Source organism: Lycium barbarum, chromosome 12 (genome assembly GCF_019175385.1).
Source record: "Lycium barbarum isolate Lr01 chromosome 12, ASM1917538v2, whole genome shotgun sequence".
In the NCBI taxonomy this organism is placed as follows: domain Eukaryota; kingdom Viridiplantae; phylum Streptophyta; class Magnoliopsida; order Solanales; family Solanaceae; genus Lycium; species Lycium barbarum.
The window spans coordinates 103317902-103340292 of NC_083348.1; the positions used below are offsets into that span (position 1 = coordinate 103317902).

At 34.1% G+C, this 22391-nt stretch overlaps 1 protein-coding gene across 3 annotated transcripts; it reads left to right on the forward strand.

The window, feature by feature from the left end:
* Positions 1-5153: 5153 nt before the first annotated feature.
* On the forward strand, positions 5154-15146 carry LOC132622995 (paired amphipathic helix protein Sin3-like 2). 3 transcript variants are annotated; one of them, XR_009576067.1, is made up of 23 exons: positions 5154-5324; positions 5415-5471; positions 5556-5630; positions 7241-7453; positions 7551-7734; positions 7835-7933; positions 8020-8193; positions 8293-8548; positions 8655-8791; positions 9137-9212; positions 9293-9507; positions 9603-9757; positions 10013-10134; positions 10251-10505; positions 11068-11643; positions 11746-11828; positions 11917-12495; positions 12660-12757; positions 12841-12979; positions 13066-13224; positions 13379-13550; positions 13985-14096; positions 14406-14447. XR_009576067.1 is itself a non-coding variant. In XM_060337697.1 (23 exons), exons 3-23 carry the CDS (start codon positions 5557-5559, stop codon positions 14541-14543), a joined length of 4008 nt encoding a protein of 1335 aa, XP_060193680.1. In that variant the 5' UTR covers positions 5155-5324; positions 5415-5471; position 5556; the 3' UTR covers positions 14544-15146. The 3 variants fall into 3 exon arrangements, 2 of the variants coding, with proteins under 2 accessions (XP_060193680.1, XP_060193681.1); XM_060337697.1 differs by having other exon boundaries at positions 5155-5324; positions 13379-13542; positions 14406-15146; XM_060337698.1 differs by having other exon boundaries at positions 5155-5324; positions 7247-7453; positions 13379-13542; positions 14406-15146.
* Positions 15147-22391: the final 7245 nt, after the last annotated feature.

Genomic DNA, 22391 nt, shown 5'->3' on the forward strand with positions numbered 1-22391 from the left:
TTTCTGCTATCTATGGTTTGCCTGGGCACTCTGTAGGCAGTATTAGAACCATTTATGCTAAACACGTCCTCTCTTTTGACCAACAAAAGGAAGAAACAATGATATTGAATCCTGTTTTTACAGGATTTTGTGGTACTAATGTCTTTTAAATGATATACAAGTCGGTCTTCTTCTAGTTGTTTAAGCATCATATATTTGAAAGCGCGCTACTCATTCAGGTTGCTAATGTGCTTGGAAAACATACTGGTCTGATGGAGGATTTCAATGAATTTATAGAGCGTTATGAACCAGTTGGTAAGTCTTGAAACTTATATGTGTGTGTGTGAGAGAGAGAGAGAGATTCCGTTCTGATTGGGTACTTCTATGCAGTTGGATTCCTTGCTAACGTAATGAGCCAGAGAAAGTCGGATGAAGGGCATACCTCCAAGTTGGTAAAGCGAGAGGAGAAAGAATACAAAGGGCACAAGTGTAAAACCGAGGCTCCTCCAACTTATCAAATAAAAGAAGAAAATGAAGTTCCTCTTGAAGAAGCTATCAGCTTTGTGAGGAAAGTAAAGGTTATTCTCATGCCTTCTGATTTCAATAATAATTGTTTACATTGCAAGTATATCTCGTGATAATTAGTACAAAACAAAATTGGTATACAAAGTGATAATATTTTAAGCGTTCATCTTATAAAGTTAACGTAAAGACTAAAAAATACTGTATTTTGATATATTTCTCGTTTGTAATGCGAACTTTGAGTACTGGAATAAAAATTGGAAACTTAAAAACGAGACTTACTGCTTTTATTATGTTATCATATGAAGAAATAGTGAAATTTTAATTAATTAAAAAGTTATTGCATTCCTGGTGTCACCATGCAAGGAAATAATGAAGTTCACTGGGATTGTACTCCAGTTGAAATTTGAAAAAGTTGTGGCGTCCGGTGCTTTTATTCTTAAAATATAAATATAGATAGACAAAACTTAAGCTTTACTTAATTGTTGGTGTTATGTAGGAACGTTTAATAAATACGTATCATGTGTAAGAAACCTTCTTAGACATTTTGAAGAGGGGCGCAAGAGCATCTATGAAGTCTACCATGATGTGATAAAACATCTTTTAATCTGGATACACAGAAGAATAATTATAGACAGATGATCTTCATATTTTAAATTGTAACTATTTCTTTTTTATGTGTGTAGGTTGCCATACTTCTCAATGACCATCCAGATTTGCTTGATGAGTTCACTAAATTCTTGCCAGATTCTTCAGCTCTTTCCGTGTTTAAACATTATTTTGATCAGTCAATCATCCTCTTTAGTTCCTAATAATGTTATTGCCATGACTAAAGCTTGCTAATTATGATTTCAAGTTGATATTTCTCAAAGAACTCTTACGGAGATTGGTTGGTTGCTTGGAATTCTTTGTCCCATTTTTAGTGGGTAGTAGAGATTTAGTATTATTAGCAATAAATTTTACCAAATGGTTTCTTGAATCATATCCTCTTCCCTTCTAGTATATCAAGAAAAAGAATCATTTATTCATATTTTTTTTAACTATAAGAGAATAAATTCGTTCGTAATTGTTTATACATGTGAAAGATACAAAGAAGGCCCTTATGCAATTAAGAAGGGTAAAAGTGCTTCCAAATCTGGAACTAAACTTGTTGAAATCAAAGCAGTGACTTTTGCCCAAGAGAGTCTTTTCACATCTTTAATGATGCTCGAAGGAGGTAATATTAAGTTCAATATTTATTGAAATAACAGCGAATGTTTTCCCTAACGTTGTCAGTTCTTGAATTATAGATATTGCAAAAGAATATATACTGTTATTTAAAAATAATCACAAAATGAAACAAGTGAGAATTTGCAACTCAAATAGTTGAAATCAATTTTAGTTTTCTTGCTTTTTGTGGGGTTAGGGAGTCGGGAGGGAAAAAGAAGGGGCAAAATGGAAAACATTACAAAAGAAAAAGACTATCGCTGCTTCAATATACACTTCTGTCGTGCTCTTTGGGTCAAAGCTACAGCGTTGCTACATGGATTTAATAGAAAAACATATTTCAAATTGTTTTATTGAAAACTTAGATTGTTGTATTCATCGTTTTGTTTTCATCTAGCCCGGCCTAATTAACTTGATACTAAAATTTTGTCCATATGTGAGGCATATTTCTTTTTTCTTTTTCATTTTTATGTTTTGGTAAAGAAACTGTTAGAGATATACAATGTTTGTATCAATTGTGTGTAAGGGTTCTAACATCATCAAATGTCCTCTCATAATGAGACTTGGATCACATAAAATTTGTAAACATGAGTGATATTGGTGAGAAGAAATCTCACTACATGACCTTCTTGCCATTTGATGTGGATTGCATCGACTGCAATCTTATCACTTGACGAAAATATACTAACAAAAATTCAATTCCATTTGGTGAAAATCATTTAAATAAACTTCGTAATTGTCATCTAATTCAATATTCTAGAGTCATTAGTATATAATACGGAAAAGGGTCAAATATACCCTTTTCCGATAGTACAAGGGGTATATTTGGCCCTTTCCCGAATCTTATAATTGTCATCAGATGTAACCTAGAATAATGCAATGTAGTCTAATTTTCGGTCAAGAAACTTGATAAGTATAATTTCATAATTTATCGTCTTAATGTCTTATTTATGCGACTCAGTTACATCTAAAATTTGCAAACAAACATAAAGGAAATTTATGCTATATACGAATAAAGAACAACCAATCGTCGTTTGTAATGCTCTTCGAGTAATATTTATTTTAAAAATGAATATTGTTTCAAAGATGAAAAAACTTACTTGTATGCAATAATTTTACAATGACAAATTCATAGCGCAAACCAAATAAATTTCTATTGATCACTCGAACACATTTTGTTTGTCGTGTTACTCGGAAAACAAAGAGGAAGGTCTCTCCTCTAACTTGATATGTCGTTTTGGTGACATAGATTTGATATCTAGTAAGTTACTTAGGAATATATGTATATCTTCATCTCAAATTGTTTGTGAATTATCATTTTCGTTACCATCAATTACCCTTTTTTTTTTAATGCATCAGTGAAACCAATTCTAGTAAATGTGCGACAAGTTGCATATTCACAATAATTAGTTGTTAGTAAATCCAGATTCAACTGGGTTAGGCTTTTTAACAGAATGTAAGAATCTTCGGTGTTTTTTTGTCGTTACTCTATGCATAATTTGGACATATTTTATTGTAGTATTCGTGATTTTAGTTACCAAAGTAAATAAGGAAACATGACTTGTAGTAATACGATTATTATAGTGCATAATTACGTGAAATTACATATTATTCCTCACGCCATTAGGTCATCACATGTATTATACAACCTGCACAGTTTACGATTATCATTCTACAAATTATTACCTATAACCTATTACAATAGGTCGTTAATTCTATCAAAACTCAAAGTGCATGCTTTTTCACTTTTATGCAAACACATTTTATTAGGTTAAACTCTAAACACGATCATGAATGTAACTGAAATATTAAACATATCAAACCAAAATTAACAAACAGTTCAGCCATCAAATAGGGAATGTTGATTGACAAAGGAGATTGGGGAATAACAAATAAAAAATTGGGCTCATTCATAAACTTCAAAATGTGCACACCTGTCACTAATATTAAGCCCAGAGGGAGCCGTAGGTATTTGAAATCACCAACACGGAATAGCCAACGTACAGGGCAAAAGAATTTCAAAGCTATACCTTTTTTGCATCAATCAATTTCTTACCATTTGAGGTAGATTGCATCCACTAAAAACTTATTACTTAACCAAAATACTAACAAAAAAAAAAAAAAAAAAGTAATTGCCTTTTTATGGAATATTAGTAAATCTTACCCTTGTCATCAGATGTAACCTGGAGTAATGCAATATAGTCTAATTTCCGGTCAAGAAAATTGATAAGTATGATTTCATAATTTATCGTCTTAGTGTCTTGTTAATGTGACCTCATTACATCTCAAATTTGCAAATAAATGTAAGGGATTTTTTTATTTATTTTTTACATACGAATAAAGAACAACTAATTGTTGTGGCCAATGCTCTTTGAGTGATATCTATATTTAAAAGAATATTGTTTCAAAGATAACTAACTTACTTGTATGTAACAATTTTACAATAACAACTTCATCGTTTAAATCAAATAAATTTCTATTGATCACTCGAATACATTTGTTTGTGTAATGTTACTCAAAAAAAAAAAAAAAAAAAGAGGAAGATCTCTCCTCCAACTTAATATGCTTGTTCTTATCTATAATATAGATATATGTCCTTCTAGCGATATAGGTTGATGCCTAGTAAGTTACTTAGGAATATATGCATATCTCGTCATCTCAAATTGTTTATGAATTATCGTTACAGTCAATTATCTTTTATTTAATGCATCAGTGAAACCAATCTAGGTAGATGTGTGACACGTTGCATATTCACAATAATTAGTTGTTAATAAGTCCAGGTTCAACTGGATTAGGTTTTTTAGTAGAATGTTTCGGTGTTTTCTTTTTGTCGTCACTCTATGCATAATTTGGACGTGTTTTGTTACAATATTTGTGATTTTAGTCACTAAAATAAATTTAAGACGACTATAAACACATAATTGAGCCAAACTACATAATATTCCTTACGCGGTTAGGTCATCACTTGCATTATATAACCTTCACAGATTACTACTCCATTATTTTATGATAATAGGTCATTAATTTCGTTAAACTGCACCGTGCATGCTTTTTTACTTTAACGTAAACACGTCTTATTAGGTTAAAGTTTAAACTTTAAAGATGATCATGAATATAACTCAAATATCAAACCAAAATTAACAAATCAATTACTCCAAAAAAATAACAAACAAATTACTCCGTCAATCAAATAGGGGAAACTGATAGACAAAGGATATCGGGGCATAACAATTCAAAATTTGGGCTCATTCATGAACTTGCAAAATATGCACACCCGTGACAAAATTTGAGCCCATAGAGAGCCGTAGGTTTTTGAAATCACTAGCAAGGAGCAGCCCACGTAGAGGACAATATTTAGAAAAAAATTCAAAACTACACCTTTTTTGTATCGACCATTTTTTTTTGTGACAATATAAGTATGTGCATCGTCTGATATTTGAAGTACATATATAAAAAATTGAGTCACGTTACATAAGATATACAGCAACTTTTTTTCTTCTCTTCACATTAATTCATTTTTTTTTTATTTTTTTTGCCTTACCTCTTTGCCTTTTTACCTCTTTGTTTCTCAAACTTGTGTGTGTTGAAGTTCTTCCCAGAGGGGGGAAAAGGAAAAGGTAGAAAAGAATGAATAGATAGAAGAAAATTCTTTTTTTCCTGATCTAAGCCATTGAATTAACTTCTTTTTTTGTTGTTGTTGTTTTTAGATCTGCTAAGACTTTTGGTTTTCTTCCTCAGAAAATCTGAGGAAAAACCTCAAAAAGGTGACCTAATGAAGCATGTCTTTTTTTTTTCTGTTTTTTTTTTTTTTTGCTTCTTTTGTATTGTAAACTGTTTTGTTTTTGCAGCATGAAGCGATTGAGAGACGATGTATATGGTAACCCATCATCTAAACGACCATTTGGTACTTCCCGTGGAGAATCGTAAGTTTCTTCTTACCTTAAAAAAAAATCAGTTGTTTTGATGCAGTTTTTTTTTTTTTTTTTTTTGAATTTGTTGAATTATTGTTAATTCTAGGTAAATCAGTGTTTTTTAGTTGCTATATGGCGTGTGGTGTGCGTAGTTTTGTGATCAGAAAATGTTAGATGCTATTTTCTGTCATATCTAATGACTTGGAGTAGGTCTAATCAGTTATCTTGTAGAACTGAAGATAAAGATTGGATCTTTACCCATGTTGTGTTTGTTTGGGTGGGTCTAGTTTGCTTTTTGTTATTTCATTTTTAGGGAAAAGACTAGAAATTTACCAGTAGAACCACTATTTATTTGGTTGTATCATATCAAGGGTTTTGTCAATTTTGAATGAAACTATGAATTTGCTAAGGTTTAGGTAAATCAGTGATTTTTATTTGCTATATGGTGTGTAGTGTGTGTGATTTTGTGACCAGAAAATGTTAAATGTTATTTTCTGTTATATCTAATGACTTAGAGTAGGTCTTATCAGTTTTTTTTCTACCACTCAGAATTATCAGGTAGAACCAAAGATAAAGTTTGGATCTTTACCCATGTTGTGTTTGTTTGGGTGGGTCTAGTTTGCTTTTTTGTTTGTTTGTTAATTCAGTTTTAGGGAAAAGACTAGAAACTTACCAACAGAACCACTATTTATTTGGTTGTATCATGTCAAGGATTTTGTCAATTTTGAATGAAACTATGAATTTGTTGAATTCCTGGTAGTTTTAGGTGAAGCAGTGATTTTTATTTGCTATATGGTGTGTGGTGTGTGTAATTATCTGATCAGAAAATGTCAGATGCCACATTCTGTGATATCTAATGACTTAGAGTAGGTCTTATCATTTTTTTTTCTACCACTCAGAATTATCAGGTAGAACCAAAGATTAAGATCGGATCTTTATCCATGTGGTGTTTGTTTGGGTGCGTCTAGTTTGCTTTTTGTTTGTCTGTTAATTCATTTTTAGGGCAAAGGCCAGAAACTTACCAACAAAACCACTATTTATTTGGTTGTATCATATCAAGGGTTTTGTCAATTTTGAATGAACTATGAGTTCGTTGAATTATTGTTAATTCTAGGTAAATCAGTTGCTATATGGTGTGTGCTTGCGTGATTTTGTGACCAGAAAATGTTAGATGCCATTTTCTGCCACATCTAAAACATCATAGGTTCTATCATATTTCTTACAACACTCAGAATTATCAGGCACAACTGAAGATTAAGATTGGATCTTTACCCATGTTACTTTTGTTCGTTTGGGTCTAGTTCATTTTTTTTTTTTTTTTGTTTGTTAATTCATTTTTAGGGCAAAGGCTCTAACTTAGCAACACAACCACTATTTTATTGGTTATATCGTATCAAGGGTTTTGTCAATTTTGAATGAACTATCAAAAGCTTTTACTTTTGGTCCAAAAAAGCATTGTTCAACGTGGATGAGAGTATAACTTAACCCTATTAAGGAGTATATGGTGGGTTTTTTTTTTTTTGGGGGGGGGGGGGGGGGGGCGGGATCCACAACAATAAATTTAAGTGGCAAATTTTTGCTGTGGTTCTGATGTGTAATGTTTTTCTTTTTCCTGGATGAAGCTACAGTCAATCACAAGTTCCTGGAAATGGTTTGGGCGGAGGAGTAGGTGGCAGCAGCGCTGGCGGAGGTGGAGCTGGTGCTAGTGCTAGTAACCCAAAGCTGACAACCAGTGATGCGTTGTCTTATTTAAAGGAAGTTAAGGACATGTTTCAAAGCCAAAGGGAGAAGTATGACTTGTTCCTTGATGTTATGAAAGACTTTAAGGCTCAAAGGTTTGCTACTTTAATCTGCCTAGTGTCATCCTTGTTCGTATTCAGCTTTGGTGATTTATGTGGAACTTATTCCATAAGTCTGTGATATTCCTCACAGAATTGATACTGCTGGTGTCATAGCAAGAGTGAAAGACTTGTTTAAAGGACATCCTAGGTTGATCCTTGGATTCAACACTTTCTTGCCCAAGGGCTATGAAATAACCCTCAATGATGAAGATGAGGCTCCTCCAAAGAAAACAGTTGAGTTTGATGAAGCTATCAGCTTTGTGAACAAAATAAAGGTCACATTTCTGTTACCTTCCAGTTTTAATAATAAAGGTCTGCCTTTTTTCTTCTTTAAAAAACTTTATTCCTAACTTACTGGGTTATCATTTCCTGCAGAAACGCTTCCAAAATGATGATCATGTGTACAAATCCTTCCTAGACATTTTGAACATGTATAGGAAGGAGCACAAGGGAATCAATGAGGTGTACCATGAGGTAATAATTTATTTATTTATTTGGGATACATTGATATTTTAGATGATTTTTATGTCTTAGTTTGTTACTACTTGTTATATGTGTAGGTTGCCGTACTTTTCGATGACCATCCAGATTTGCTAGATGAGTTCGCTAGATTCTTGCCAGATACTTCAGGAACTGCATCAGCAGCACAAACTTCATTTGGCAGGCCTTCTTTCCATCGTTATGATGAGAGGAGCTCAGCTGTTCCCATGCTTAGGCAACCCCACATGGACAAGGTTTTTTCTTTTTGCTTTTCTTTCCTGGTTTTTTACTCCGTCTATTAGTGCTGGTTGCCCCACAACTATACCCACCTCCTTCAATCGTTGTCTCTGAAGCGTTTCCGCCGCGATAACCTTAGCATTGAGCGGGCTGATTTGGACGACGATAAAACAATGATAAAGTTGCATAAAGAGCAAAAAAGACGTGCTGAAAAAGAGAGCAGGGACAGAAGAACTCATGATCAGGATTATAAAGAACCTGATAATGAGAACAATGAAGAGCTAAGCATGCAGCGTCACACTGATAAAAAGAAATCTGCTCGGAAGGTTGAAGAATTTGGAGGACCTCATGAAGATAAAGATGCCCTGAAAAGTGAGTTCATGATTAGCATTGCATGAATATCTGTATTTACTAAATGTTGCCAGTTCCTTTTCAGGCAGTTTCACTTCTCATAATATGATTTGCTTGATCTTGCCAGATATGTATAGCCAAGAATTCAATTTCTGTGAAAAGGTAAAGGAAAGATTACGAAGTCCAGCTGATTATCAGGCATTCTTAAAATGTCTCCATATTTATAGCACAGAAATAATTACAAGGAACGAGTTACAAAGTTTGGTAAGTCTATGATACAATAAATCTAACCCTTTTGCTCCTATGCTACTGTAATCTTTTTTTTATAATTTCTGCTATCTATGGTTTGCTTTGGTTCCGTTGGGTTTCTCCGTACTCAGTATTGGTTGCTCTACTGATGCTGCAAAATGGTTCTGATGGTATGCCGCCTGGGATAGAGCCATATATGCTAAACATGTCCTCTCTTTTGACTGAGAAAAGGGAGGAAAAGGGATCCCCTCTTGTTGAGGTGGAAAATGAACTGAATCCCGGTTTTACAGGATTTTGTGGTACTAATATCTTTGAAATGATATACAAGTCAGTCTGATATTGAAAGCATGCTGATTTCAGGTTGCTGATCTGCTTGGAAAATATCCTGATCTTATGGAGGGTTTCAATGTATTTCTAGAGCGTTGTGAACAAGTTGGTAAGTCTTGAAATTTCATGATGGTAAATCTGTTATGTCACGTATATGTGATTACATTCTGATTGGTTTCTGCTTTGCAGATGGACTTCTTGCAGGTGTTATGAGCAAGAGTAGGTGGAATGACGGGCATGCTTCCAAGTTAGTAAAGGAAGATGAGAAAGACAAAGAGCAAAAGCGTGAAACTGATAAAGAAAAGGACCGATACAAGGAGAAATACTGGGGAAAGTCCATCCAAGAACTTGACCTTTCAAACTGCAAACGCTGCACACCCAGTTATCGGCTTCTCCCTGAAGATGTAGGACATTAGTCCTAATTCAATCATATATAGAAGAATCTCAATCTCTATGGATTATGTCTTGACATAGATTTGTTAATATCTTTGTTTTGCAGTATCCAATACCTACAGCAAGCCAAAAGTCAGAGCTTGGAGCTCAGGTTTTAAATGACCATTGGGTATCTGTGACTTCAGGGAGTGAGGACTACTCTTTCAAGCACATGCGCAGAAATCAGTATGAAGAAAGCCTGTTCCGTTGTGAAGATGATAGGTATGTCCTTTTGTATGAAAATATTATTAGAAATAAAGAGATTCGGGTCAAATCTCTGAGGAAGAGTTCAGACAAGCAGCTCTTCTGGATATATCTTAAGGTCTATGAGCTCACAACTCCTTTTGTAAGCTACTGTTTTCTTGACAAATCGGAAGCAGTGAGCACAAATCATCTGCAATGATTCTCTTGAAAATTGTCTTTGTGATTTTGCTCTTGCATTTTGTCAGTGATGATTGGAGTCTCTTAATAATTCAGGTTTGAGCTAGACATGTTATTGGAGTCAGTGAGTTCAACTGCTAAGCGTGTAGAAGAGTTATTGAATGCCATTAACGATAATTCAATTGATGGTCCACTCCGTATTGAGGACCAGTTTTCAGGTTTGTCAGTATTGACTTAGATGTTAGCAGGCTGCTTTCACCATTCGGTTTCAGTCGTTTACATAAAAATACATAACTATGTAGCTTGTTGATAATTGATGTTCTACATTTTGCAGCCTTAAACTTGAGATGCATTGAACGACTCTATGGTGATCATGGTCTGGATGTTATGGATATTCTGCGCAAAAACCCACCTCTTGCACTGCCTGTTATACTGACCCGCTTGAAGCAGAAACAGGAGGAGTGGACCAAGTGTCGCACAGATTTTAACAAAGTTTGGGCTGATATCTATGCTAAGAACCATTATAAGTCACTTGACCATCGAAGTTTCTACTTCAAGCAACAAGATTCAAAGAATCTTAGCTCAAAATGTAAGTCTAGTATTTGTTTTATATGCGATGATCTTTCTTTAGCCGTCACTTTGTTTCTATTCTCTGTAACTTTTGAGTAACTCTAAGTCTTATGTAGCTGAAAGATCATTTCATCGATAATATGTGCTCTTCTAATATTGCAAATCTTTCTCTTCCTGACGTTACTTTACTTTCCGTCTTCAGCAACATCATCAGATTTGATGAAATCTGATTCCTCCAAATCACGTTTCAAGCTTTGGTTATCGTATTCTAACTGACTTCTTACATGCTAGTCTTTCTATCTGCAATTCCTTCATGTATATAACTTTGGGATTTCTCAGCTATTAAGAAAAAAAAAATCCTGCCTTTCTTTTCCAAGATAGACACTTCTAGGTTATGTAGCAAGCCTAAGACGCAGTTCTTTGGATTCTTGGTTCCACTTCTGCATGTCTTAGGATTTCACTATGAGTTTAGCAGAAGGAAATTACAGTATACGTATTTCATGAATAGTTGGTGTATCTATCTTCCATTGAGCAGTTGCTGTGGTTCTTGCCTTTTTAACTTTCACGATTCTGATGAACAGCCTTACTGGCGGAGATCAAAGAAATTAAGGAGAAAAAGCAGAAAGATGACGGCACGATTCTGTCTCTTTCTGCTGGAAGTAGACATCCTATAACCCCGAATCTTGAATTTGATTATGCTGACTCTGAGCTTCATGAAGACTTGTACAAACTTATCAAGTATTCGTGTGAAGAGGTTTGCTCCTCCAAAGAGCAATTAGATAAAGTACTGAGGTTATGGACCAACTTTCTTGAGCCAGTCTTGGGTGTTCCTTGTCGTCCTGATGACTCAGAGGCCACTGAGAATGATGTCTTACTGAAGCAGCATGGTCCAAAAAGCAACGGAACTGGCATTGTTGAAAGTGATGGCAGTCCTAGTGCAGATGCTACTACTAGAAATTTCAAACAATCAAAAGTTATGAGCAACAGGGATGCTAATGCTTCCCCCGGACGAGTAAATTCTTCTAGGACAAGCTTTTCGAATGCAGATGCTCTCCCCAAAGAAGATGGTTTGGCAGTGATTGGTGAGCACCTAACTAGTTCTGATGCAGCCCCTGCAATGGGAGCAGATACTCATGGAAGAGTGGAAATAACTTCAGGTATATATGTACCTCACCAAGTCTAAGCCTATTTCATTATATTGAATTATTTGGTTTTTAGCCAAAAAATAGAATAGCTATTCTAATGCTTTTTTTATCCAGGGCGAGGCGCAAGACGGGGTAATGGTGCTTCTGGCGATGGTCAAGTATCCAAGTCTAACATCGATAATGTTCCAGCATCAGAGGTATGAGATACTCAACTGTGTCAATTTGGGTTGGTGCTAATCATCGTGACTACTCATTATTAAGGCATGTTTTCTCTTTGTGAGACAGAGTGGTACCTCAAGATCGATTCCGTTGGGTAATGGAGGGTTTGCAGAAGGCTCTAGAATTAATGGGTACAATGACGATTCAGGTGATCCCTGTAAAAATGAGAAAGAAGAGGGTGAATTATCACCTAATGGTGATTTTGAAGAGGACAATTTTGTTGCCTTTCGAGGTGGTGCCTCGGACAATGGAGGTGCTGAAGAGATCGGTTGTCAGGATGCTGCTGGTGAAAATGATGCAGATGCTGATGATGAAGATAGTGAAAATATTTCTGAAGCCGGAGAAGATGTTTCTGGCAGTGAGTCTGCTGCTGATGAGTGCTCTCGAGAAGAGCACGAGGAAGAGGATGATGGTGAGCATGATGATCTTGATGGTAAAGCTGAGAGTGAAGGTGAGGCTGAGGGGACGAGTGAAGCACACTATGTTGGTGGTGATGGCAATGTGTTGCAAATGTCTGATCGGGTTTTGCTTACTTCAAGGCCACTTACAAAATATGTGGCTTCACCTGTATATGGGGGAGTGATGAAGTCCCCGCGGGTGTTTTATGGAAATGAGACATTCTATGTGCTTTTTAGGCTACACCAGGTGAGGAGATTCACCTTCAAGTTCAATTTTCTAGTTTGCAGTGGTTTAGCTGTGCACCACACTCTAGTCAATTGTGAAGCTTCCCTGCAAGCCACACGTCTTCTGTGTAATTTTGACATGTGGAGATCTAAGCTTTGTTCTTTATCTTCTTTTTCTTTTTCTAGATTCTATATGAAAGGTTATTAATAGCAAAGCGGTATTCAGCATCGTGTGAGTCAAAATGGAGAACTGGACAGGATACTGGTTCTATTCCTTATGACAGGTAGATAGCAATTCTTTTTCGCGTGCAGTTATACTAGACTTTCAGTAAGTTTGTTTTTGAGGACAATGGATGTGCTTGTGCAGATTCATGAGTGCGCTGCATAGTTTGCTCGATGGATCTTCAGATAATTCAAAGTTTGAGGATGATTGCCGATCAGTCATTGGAAATCAGTCATATGTGCTATTCACGTTGGACAAGTTGATATATAAGCTGGTCAAACAGGTATCCTTGTACTAGCTATCTGAATATTAATTGGTGTGCTACAACTTGGTATTCTTTGAATGTAATTTGCTTTGTCTTTGCTTCAGCTTCAAACAGTCTCGAGTGACGAGCTGGATGGTAAGCTGCTTCAGCTATATGAATATGAAAGATTAAGGAAACCTGAGAAATTTGTTGATTCAGCTTATTATGAAAATGCTCATGTCCTCCTCCTGGACCAGGATGATAGCATTTACCGGTTTGAAAGTGTAAGTTTCTGGCAAGTTACGTCTGCAAGCAAACACACACACACACACACCCTTTTTTGCTTTTTTGTTGCATATGCTGAAGTTCACGTGCATTAAAACAGTTTTTTTTTTTTTTTTTTTTTTTTTTTTTTTTTTTTTTTTTTTTGTGTTGTAGACGTCTTCACCTGCCCGGCTGTCCATCCAGTTGATAGATGATGGAGGTGACAAGTCTGAAGTAGTTGCAGTTGCTGTAGACCCCAATTTTGCAGGTTATCTGCACAATGACTATCTGTCGGTTAAAAATGGGAAAAAGGAGTCTTCTGCTGTTCTGCTGAAGAGGTAATTAGGTAACTGTCTAATATTCAGTTTAGAAATGCAGTGAGTTGGGGTGGGTTGTGGATTCCTACCACATGCTCTTCTAGTCCTAATCAATTTGTTTGATTTTCCTACGCACTTGTATAATGAATTACTGATGATGTTTGTTAAACAAATTGTAGTGCTCCTTATTTCCTTCTGCTTGGACCCACCTTCGACTGAATAACATTAAATTTTACTAGTAAATCATGGTCACTGTGAGAATTGAAAGAGAATTGAAAGAGTATTGAAATGACGTGGTTCTGGTTCTGTCCTAAGTATAGTATATATAAATAAACTAAGTGGACAGAGGATCTTTTTGGAGAGGTGTTGGGGATGCTCATCAGTCTGCCTTATGATTGGGTGCTAATTTGACTCGACATCCACTGCTTTCCGTCTTTGATATTTTTGTTTCCATAATCCTCAGAAATAAGCGGAAACGTGCCGACGATGATGAATCTACTGATTTTAGCATGGCAATGGAACATGTTATTCTTGTAAATGGTCTGGAATGCAAGATGGCTTCAAATTCATCAAAGGTAAATGAGTTCTTCTTCGACCATCTGCTGCAATTATAACATCTAATAATCCCACTTGGACATCCAAGTTAGGAAGCTGGGTGGTCCCCTAAATAAGGGGAAAATCTAATAATCCTCCTGAATTTATGTGCACTCTTTCACGAGCTTTCTGCACTGTATCATACATGCACTTACACTTGAAAAGATACTAGAAACAGAACTGAAAGAATGGGTTCCACTTCATTAATTCCCAACTATACTTCTCTTATATAATATTTTTATAATAGTTCGCTGTGAAGATTCTTTCTTTGACATGATAAATCCGTGCAGATCTCTTATGTGCTTGACACAGAGGACTTCTTTTTCCGTCGGGGTAGTGAAAGAAGAAAAGTGTCAGCTGGCAGTTTGTCATGTCATTACCAGGCTAGAGTAGAACGGTTCCATCGTGTTTTGATGTCCTCTTTATGATGATACAGAAACTTCTCTCTGAACGGTTCACATCCGGGATTTAGTGTCACTTCAAAGAACATCTTCTCTAGCCGACTCCAACAGGTTTTTATACTCCAGTATTGCTTGGGTTATCGGTCCAACTACTTACTCGGGCAATTGGTCTAATGCTTTAATGGTGGCATTCTCTTGAACTGACTTCACTCTAAGGAACAAGAATTCGCGAGTGGGGTTTCTCAGTTAAAGTGTATTATCTTGTGAGCATATGTCTATGGCATTTGAGCCATTTCCTTGTAAATATGGTTTCCGCCATAAATTGTTCTTGTAACCTGCGTTTATTAAATCTGCTTGCTTGGGTCACAAAGGAGCCATATTGCATTTCCTCCTCGGCAGTAAACTCTGTGCTAGTGTCCCTGTGAGCTGATCAAGTTTTCTAGCAGCTACAGCCTTGCTGGATTATGTAAGAAATAGTGATAAATTAGTCGAATCTAGTATAGGTGAAAAGGCTTTATACAGTGGGTTTCTTGGCCCTGGTTTTGTACAGAGCATACATTTGGATTCCTATACTTTTTGCTGAAACATAAGAGGTTTATTGCCTTATTTACAAGGTTTTTTCATTCAAAATATTCCTCTGTTATTGGGGTTCTTTACTTTTTTCTTTAGTGACTTAGTATTTTCCAACTTGTATAAATATTGGTTTTGACAGCCACATGATCCGTGATGATTCGTATAATCAACTTGCTTGGGGTTGAGGCGTACTAATACAGAGGTTCTTTAACATGAGAGCTATCTTCTCTGGTCGAGGTATTTATCTGAGGTGGTAATCTATCACTATTATTTCTTTGTTTGATGCTTTTTGTTCACTCGATTCTCACAAGAAAAATCCAATAATATCAACGTGATAAGCTATATAGTCATTTTGAAAGGGACAACAATGAGAAAGAAAAGGCCGCTGCATCGTTTTTGTCAATGTGCGATCCAACTTTTGCCACCACAATCTTGAAGAAGAAATCATAGAAACAGTTGACAAAAGAAAAGAGCAAAGAAGCTCTTATAATATTACTAGATGGCGTACACCCGTGCTGCGCATGGCTCAATATTTTGAATTATAGTGTATCTATGTGTATGTAGTTGTGTTTGAGTAGTAATAATATATATATATATATATATATATATATATAATAAACATACATAAATTTGCACTGTTTATGTATATATATTACATTCAAAATACGATTAATATAACATTGTAATTTGTGCTCTGTATCCAAAACTTTATTATATTAGTGTTTGCTACGAATAAAAAGTTTGCAAAAATTTATTAATACTTTTTAAAAGAGAAGACTTGTTTAAAAAGAAACTATTTTCCTTCTTTGAGACAAAACAATATTAATATTTAAGCATCAGTTGATACTTTGAATTTTAATTCGATTAATTTACAGGTGTAAAATATTCTATTGTTAATGTATGTAGATTAGACCTAAACTTATATTTGCACTGTTTTTATGCATATATATATATATATATACACACACACTATGTTCAAAACACGATTAATATAACATTATAGTTTGTGCTCCGTATCCAAAGTTTTATTATATTAGTGTTTGCTACGAATACAAAGTTTGCAAAAATTTATTAATACTTTTTAAAAGAGAAGACTTGTTTAAAAAGAAACTGTTTTCCTCTCTTTGAGACAAAATAATATCAATATTTAAGCATCAGTTGATACTTTGATTTTTAATTCGATTAATTTAAAGGTGTAAAATATTCTATTGTTAATGTATGTAGGTTAGACCTAAACAATACTTCTTACTTTTTATTCAATTTTGATTTGGATAATTCTAATTCTAATTATTAAGTTAATTTTACATGTTTAAAATGAAACAAAGTAAAAATTTGATTTTCTATTTAAACGAAGAACTACTATTTTTTAATTTTTGGTGAATATTCTTGGTTTAGCTCATTTTACTTGTCATGTTATGTTTTGCGCCTTTTTTTTTAAAGAAAACGTCAATTAGAATTAGAATTTAACTAATTTACCTTATTTATTATTTGATATCCATTTAATATTATTTTTCTTTTACGACATTAATCACTTTTCACATTTATTAGAGTAAGGATAAAAATGAAAAAGTAATTAAATTCTATCTTATTTTAAAATATAAATATTTTAAGTATATTTATTTTAGTAAACATAACAAATAAATGACATGGCGGAATAGCAAATACAACAATTAAATATCTAAATTAGATCTCAAGCTAATATAAGAAAAGAAAGGAAATTGTATAGTTTGACTACTTAACCTTTTAAAGAAAAACAATAATATGGGGTCCACGTTTTTTGCTCTACAATAATTTCATTTGCTCCCACTAATGGGTTGATACACATGTGGCAATGAATCCACTATTATTGACTTAATGGGGATACTTTGAGAATTACATAAATATTGTTTGATTTTTTAATATGGGGTGCACATTTTTTTTTTTGATATTGCTTGTTTTTTTAATGTGAGGTCCACTTTTTTTTTTTTTACATGAGTTTGGAGGTGGTGGGGTCTACTTTTTAGATATCTAGATTAGATCTCACGCTAATATAAAAAATAAAAAAAAGGAAATTGTATGGTTTGACTACTTAACCTTTTGAAGAAAAGTAATAATATGGGATCCACATTTTTTGTTGTACAATAATTTCATTTGCTCCCACTAATGGGTTGATACGCATGTGGCAATGAATCCACTATTATTGACTTAATGGGGATACTTTGGGAATTACATGAATATTGTTTGATTTTTTAATATGGGGTGCAAGTTTTTTTTTTTATTTTGATATTGCTTATTTTTTTAAAATGGGATTTTTACATGAGTTTGGAGGTGATGGAGTCTACTTTTTTTCTTTTTTTTTTTTGTACATGAGTTGGAGGACGGACGACGATCCTCCTCCAAACTCATGTTTATATAATAGTACTAGATGGCGCATGCCCGTGCTGCGCACGGGCTCACACTTTGAATTATATAGTGTATTTATATGTATGTAGTTGTGTACAGTTGTAAAGATTTATGTATTCGATAGTGATAGTATATATATTTTATATTGCTAATAAACATACCTAAATTTGCATTGTCGATGCATATATATAGATGAACATTAATACATATACACAAATGTGATTTGTCTATTAAGTGAAATTATGTGAGCATGACAAAATAGTGAAAAGTAAAAGGAGGGTAAAAGTGACACATGACAAAAAACATAATTAATACCTGCCACTTGAAATGACATCATCTGTTGTGATGTAATTTTTATGAGCAGGGGCAAAATAAGGAAAGTACAAATATATTTAATACCATGCTACAGTAAGATTCTACTTTTAACTAATGGAATTATTCAATGGCAAGTGCTTTGACCAAATTGCTCTTGGTTGCCTTTGGTTGACGATCCACTTCTTCAACTCATGTTTTTATATAGTTTAGTTTTAAAAAAGGAAATTTGTCTATTAAAAACTAAAAAAATGGAAGAAATTGCACGAATTGTCCTTCAAATGGGCTGGTATTTAATTTTGCCTTTAGCAATTAATTTTAGGAATAATTTCAATAATATACAATCCAACATAAAATATTATATCCACGTAGTTATATTTTTAATTTACATATGTATAGCCAACTTTTTTTACAATAGTGTTTATACACACGATATACAACATTATGCACTTACTGTAAATAATGTAGCGATCTTATATAAAAGTGTATAATAATGTATAAAAGGGTTATTTTGGGTAATATTAAAAATATGAGTCATTTCAGGTAAATATTTTTTCCAAATAGACATAGGCTGTTATTTTTCCTAAATTTTATGCTTAGTGGTCATAAGTTTTTAATGGTGCGGAACTATTTTTTATTTTTTACATGAGTAGGAGGTGAATCTCCTAATTCTTCACGTGGATCTACTATTATGGAAGAGTGGGCCTCACCTTAAATTTATTTTTTTAATTGGTACTATTATGGAAAAGTGGGTCCAACTTAATTTTTTTTAAAGATTTTTCTACTATTATAACAGAGTGGGCTCCATCTTTTTTTTTTTAATTTACTATTATAGCAGACTGTTTATTTTTCGTCTTCTTGAAGTTATTGCTCATTGTTGGTGTGAGACGTATGTGTCTAAATTTTAAATCTTTTGGTTTTATGACTTCTTTAGCAGTTTTTGTGTTCAATTTAAATCGTTATTTCTTTTTTCCCGAACTTCTCTTCTTTACATTTTCTCTAAGCATACCTTTATCATTTTCTGAACTTATTATCATTATTTAAATATCCAATTGTCTCCTACTTTTTCACGTGGACTCCACCTTAATTTTTTTCCTAGCAATTATCTCTTATTTCTTCACGTGGACCCTATCTTAATTTATTTTTTTTGCAATTATCTCCTAATTCTTCATGCGGACCCCACCTTAATTTTTTTAATCTCTACTATTATAAAAGAGTGGGCCCCACCTTAAATTTGATTTTTTTTTCATTCCTACTATTGTAGAAGATTGGGCCCTTCCTTATTATTGTTTTTTTTTTTTTTACAATTTTTCTACTATTAAAGAAGATTGGGGTTCACTTTTTTTTTTTTTCAAATGTCTGACGACCAAACTATATAGAAACTCATGTTTTTTTTTTTACAATATTTCTACTATTAAAGAAGATTGGGGTTCACTTTTTTATTTTTTTCAAGTGACTGACGACCAAACTATATAGAAACTCATGTTTCTATATAGTAGTAAAGTAATATAAATAATAGATAATGTGTATAATTTACTTCTTTTGAGAGGATTACGAATAGTATCATGAAAGAATATTATAGGAAATAAAATCTGGAAACCGAACTTACACTATTGGAGAACCATTAGATTTATTAAAGGGCAAAGGTGCAAATATATACCCCCAATTTTACGATTTAGAGCAGATATACCCTTCGTTACAAACGTGGTGTATATAACTTCTGCCGTTACAAAATGGTGCAAATGCACCCTTTTCGCTGACGAGATTTTTTTAGAAAATCATTTAGGTTATGTTTTAATTTAAAAAAAATGCCACATGACTTTAAAAAAAAAGTTTACCCATTTTGTTTTAGTAGACATACTTTTCTAAAGCCACATAGTAATTTTTTTTCTGGTGGGTCAGGGCTGGTTCTAGGGATGTGCATGTTAACAGTTAAACCAATAACCCGAACCGATAATTGGGTTACTGGGTTAATGGTTCGAGTTAGTGGACTAATGGTTCGGGTATCGGGTGGTGTTCTATAGTTATTGGGGTATCGGTTCGGGTCTCGGGTTCACCACTTTTGTTAACGGGTGAACCGATAACCCGATAACTATTTATTTAATTACAATTATATCCTTTCATATATAACGTCATATATAATTTATGGAGTCCAGCCCAGTGAATTCATTCCATTATTACCCTTCCATATATAATTACTTAGTAAATCCTAAGTCAATTTATTTCTCACTGGTGAAGTCAGCTGTAAGGTTTTGCAAGAACTTAGCCCGAACGTCAAAGCTTCTAATTGCTTCCAAAGGTGTGAAACAAACTTTACCAAGCATCAAGTACCAAATGCTTGTGGAAATAACTTGCAGGCAGCTAACAGATCCTCTCTACAATTTTCTGCCACTGATGCAACTGGTAAAGAGAGCAAAAATGAGGAGAGTTGTTGAGGACTCGGATGAAGAAGCATAAAAAAGACAACATTGTCAAATTGGAAAGATGTCAGCAGTGGTCTGGGTACTAGGATTCATGTAAATATGAAGAAAAGGTTTCAAGTTTTTAACGTCTTGGAGATGCCAGCCAGCTTCCAGTTTCAAACTCCATTTATGGCTAACTGTTGCAGACACTTTCTTTTGTAGCTACTTTATTCATTTTGCATCTCGTTAATTCGTTTCTGATTCTGCTTTGAAGATGGGTTCTTTGTTCTTGAAAAAATCTCGTGTGATATCTTAACGGTTCAACCGATAACCAAACCGAGAACGATAAAAAACCGATTAACCAATAACCCATTAACCGATATCTTAATGGTTCTTTAACGGTTTAACATGTCTACAAACCGATAACTGATAATTTTAACCGATAACTTTCAAACCCGAACCGAACCACCCGATACGCAGCCCTAGCTGGTTCATTTAAAAAAATGGGTAGACTTTTTTTTTTTAAAGTCACGGAGATATTTTTTTTAAAACGAGCCAGACCAGACACAAGAGAAAAAGAAATTACCATGTGGCTTTAGAAAAATATGTCTACTAAAAAAAAAATAGGTAGACTTTTTTTTTAAAGTCACGTGATATTTTTTTAATTAAAAAATAACCTTAATGATTTTTTTAAAAAAATCTTGTCAGTGAAAAAGGTATATTTGCACAATTTTGTAACGGCAGGGGTATATTTGCACCATTTTATAACGGCAGGGGTATATATACACCACTTTTGTAACGAGGGGTATATCTGTTCTAAATCTCAAAGTTGAGGGACATATTTGCACCTTTGCCCTTTATTAAAAGATGAAGTTGAACACTGATGGTAGTACTAAGATTTAAATTGGAGATGTCGATCTTTAAAAATGATCTAAGAAAAATAGATGTTTGGATATTCCGGTAAGATGAAGTCCACCTCAAATCATACACAAAACTATGAAGCATTAAAAAAAAAAAAAGGTTAAAATCAGCAAGAAAATTAGCAAGAGAAACGGCATACAACAATTTAGAAGTGGAAACGAGCTGCTCACTTACTATCAAGCTTATCAATGAGGAAGACATGCAATGTCATCATGAGGGCTATTGTATGCGATTGCAAATATTTGTTGGAAGCTACCAAGGCTACCATTCAACATATATGGAGGGATGCAAACAAACATGCCGACAGAAAATTTGCTAATCTTGAGGATAAGACTAAGGATATGGAATGTTTTCTCCTAGCAAATTAAGTTAGGTAGCTTATGAACAACTTCAAAATTTTCTAGCCTTTTCCAGTGTACAAAAGAAATTAGGGAAGAATGAGTGAAACATATACATTTCCTTTCGAACATAGTACGTAGAAGGAAGCAAAAAGAATAAAAGAAAATTATCATCTCTGGCTCTGTGCACATAGGCACGAGACAGACTATGCCAAGACATGAAGCATGGAGAGAATAATCACAAATTTTAGACCTACTATACCCTTCTACTTTAGTTTATTAGTCAACTTTGTCATCCGTTAGTCAAAGTGTACACATGTTGATAAGAATTGATTTGGGGAAAACACCAAATCAAAACCTAAACGCGAAATTAAGGATAAACAAGAAATTGGGGATGAGATTGAAGAAAAGGGATGAGAAATAGAGGGATAGAAGCTAGACCCTAATGATAATGAATCTATGAACAAACCTAAGTTTATGAAACCTAGACCCTTCCAATCGGGTTCAATCAATAGAACCTAAGCTATTTGAAATCAAGGCAAGGGAAATTCAATTGAAAACCACAAATGAACAACCCTTCATGAAATCAATGGAAAAATGGTTCACAAACCAACAATGGAATCCACCATTAACTAAGCTAACCCTAAACAAACTATCACTCCTTAGAGTATTCAATACATAATTCATCCAATCTAAGTAAATGAAATGAAAGACAAGCTATATATACAAGCCAAGCAAAGAAGACTAATAAGCAATTACAATGCCACCCTTAATGAAATAAGGGCCTTGTTTGGTTAGTCTTCTTAGTGTAGTCTTCAATTCAAGGATTGGCCTTCAATGGCCAAACACGTCCCTCCTTGCATAGATGGCCCTCTAATCAACCTTGCATGCATAGCCTTCTTGCAACCATAACCCTCTTTGCGCAAAGTAGCCACTTGCACAAATAG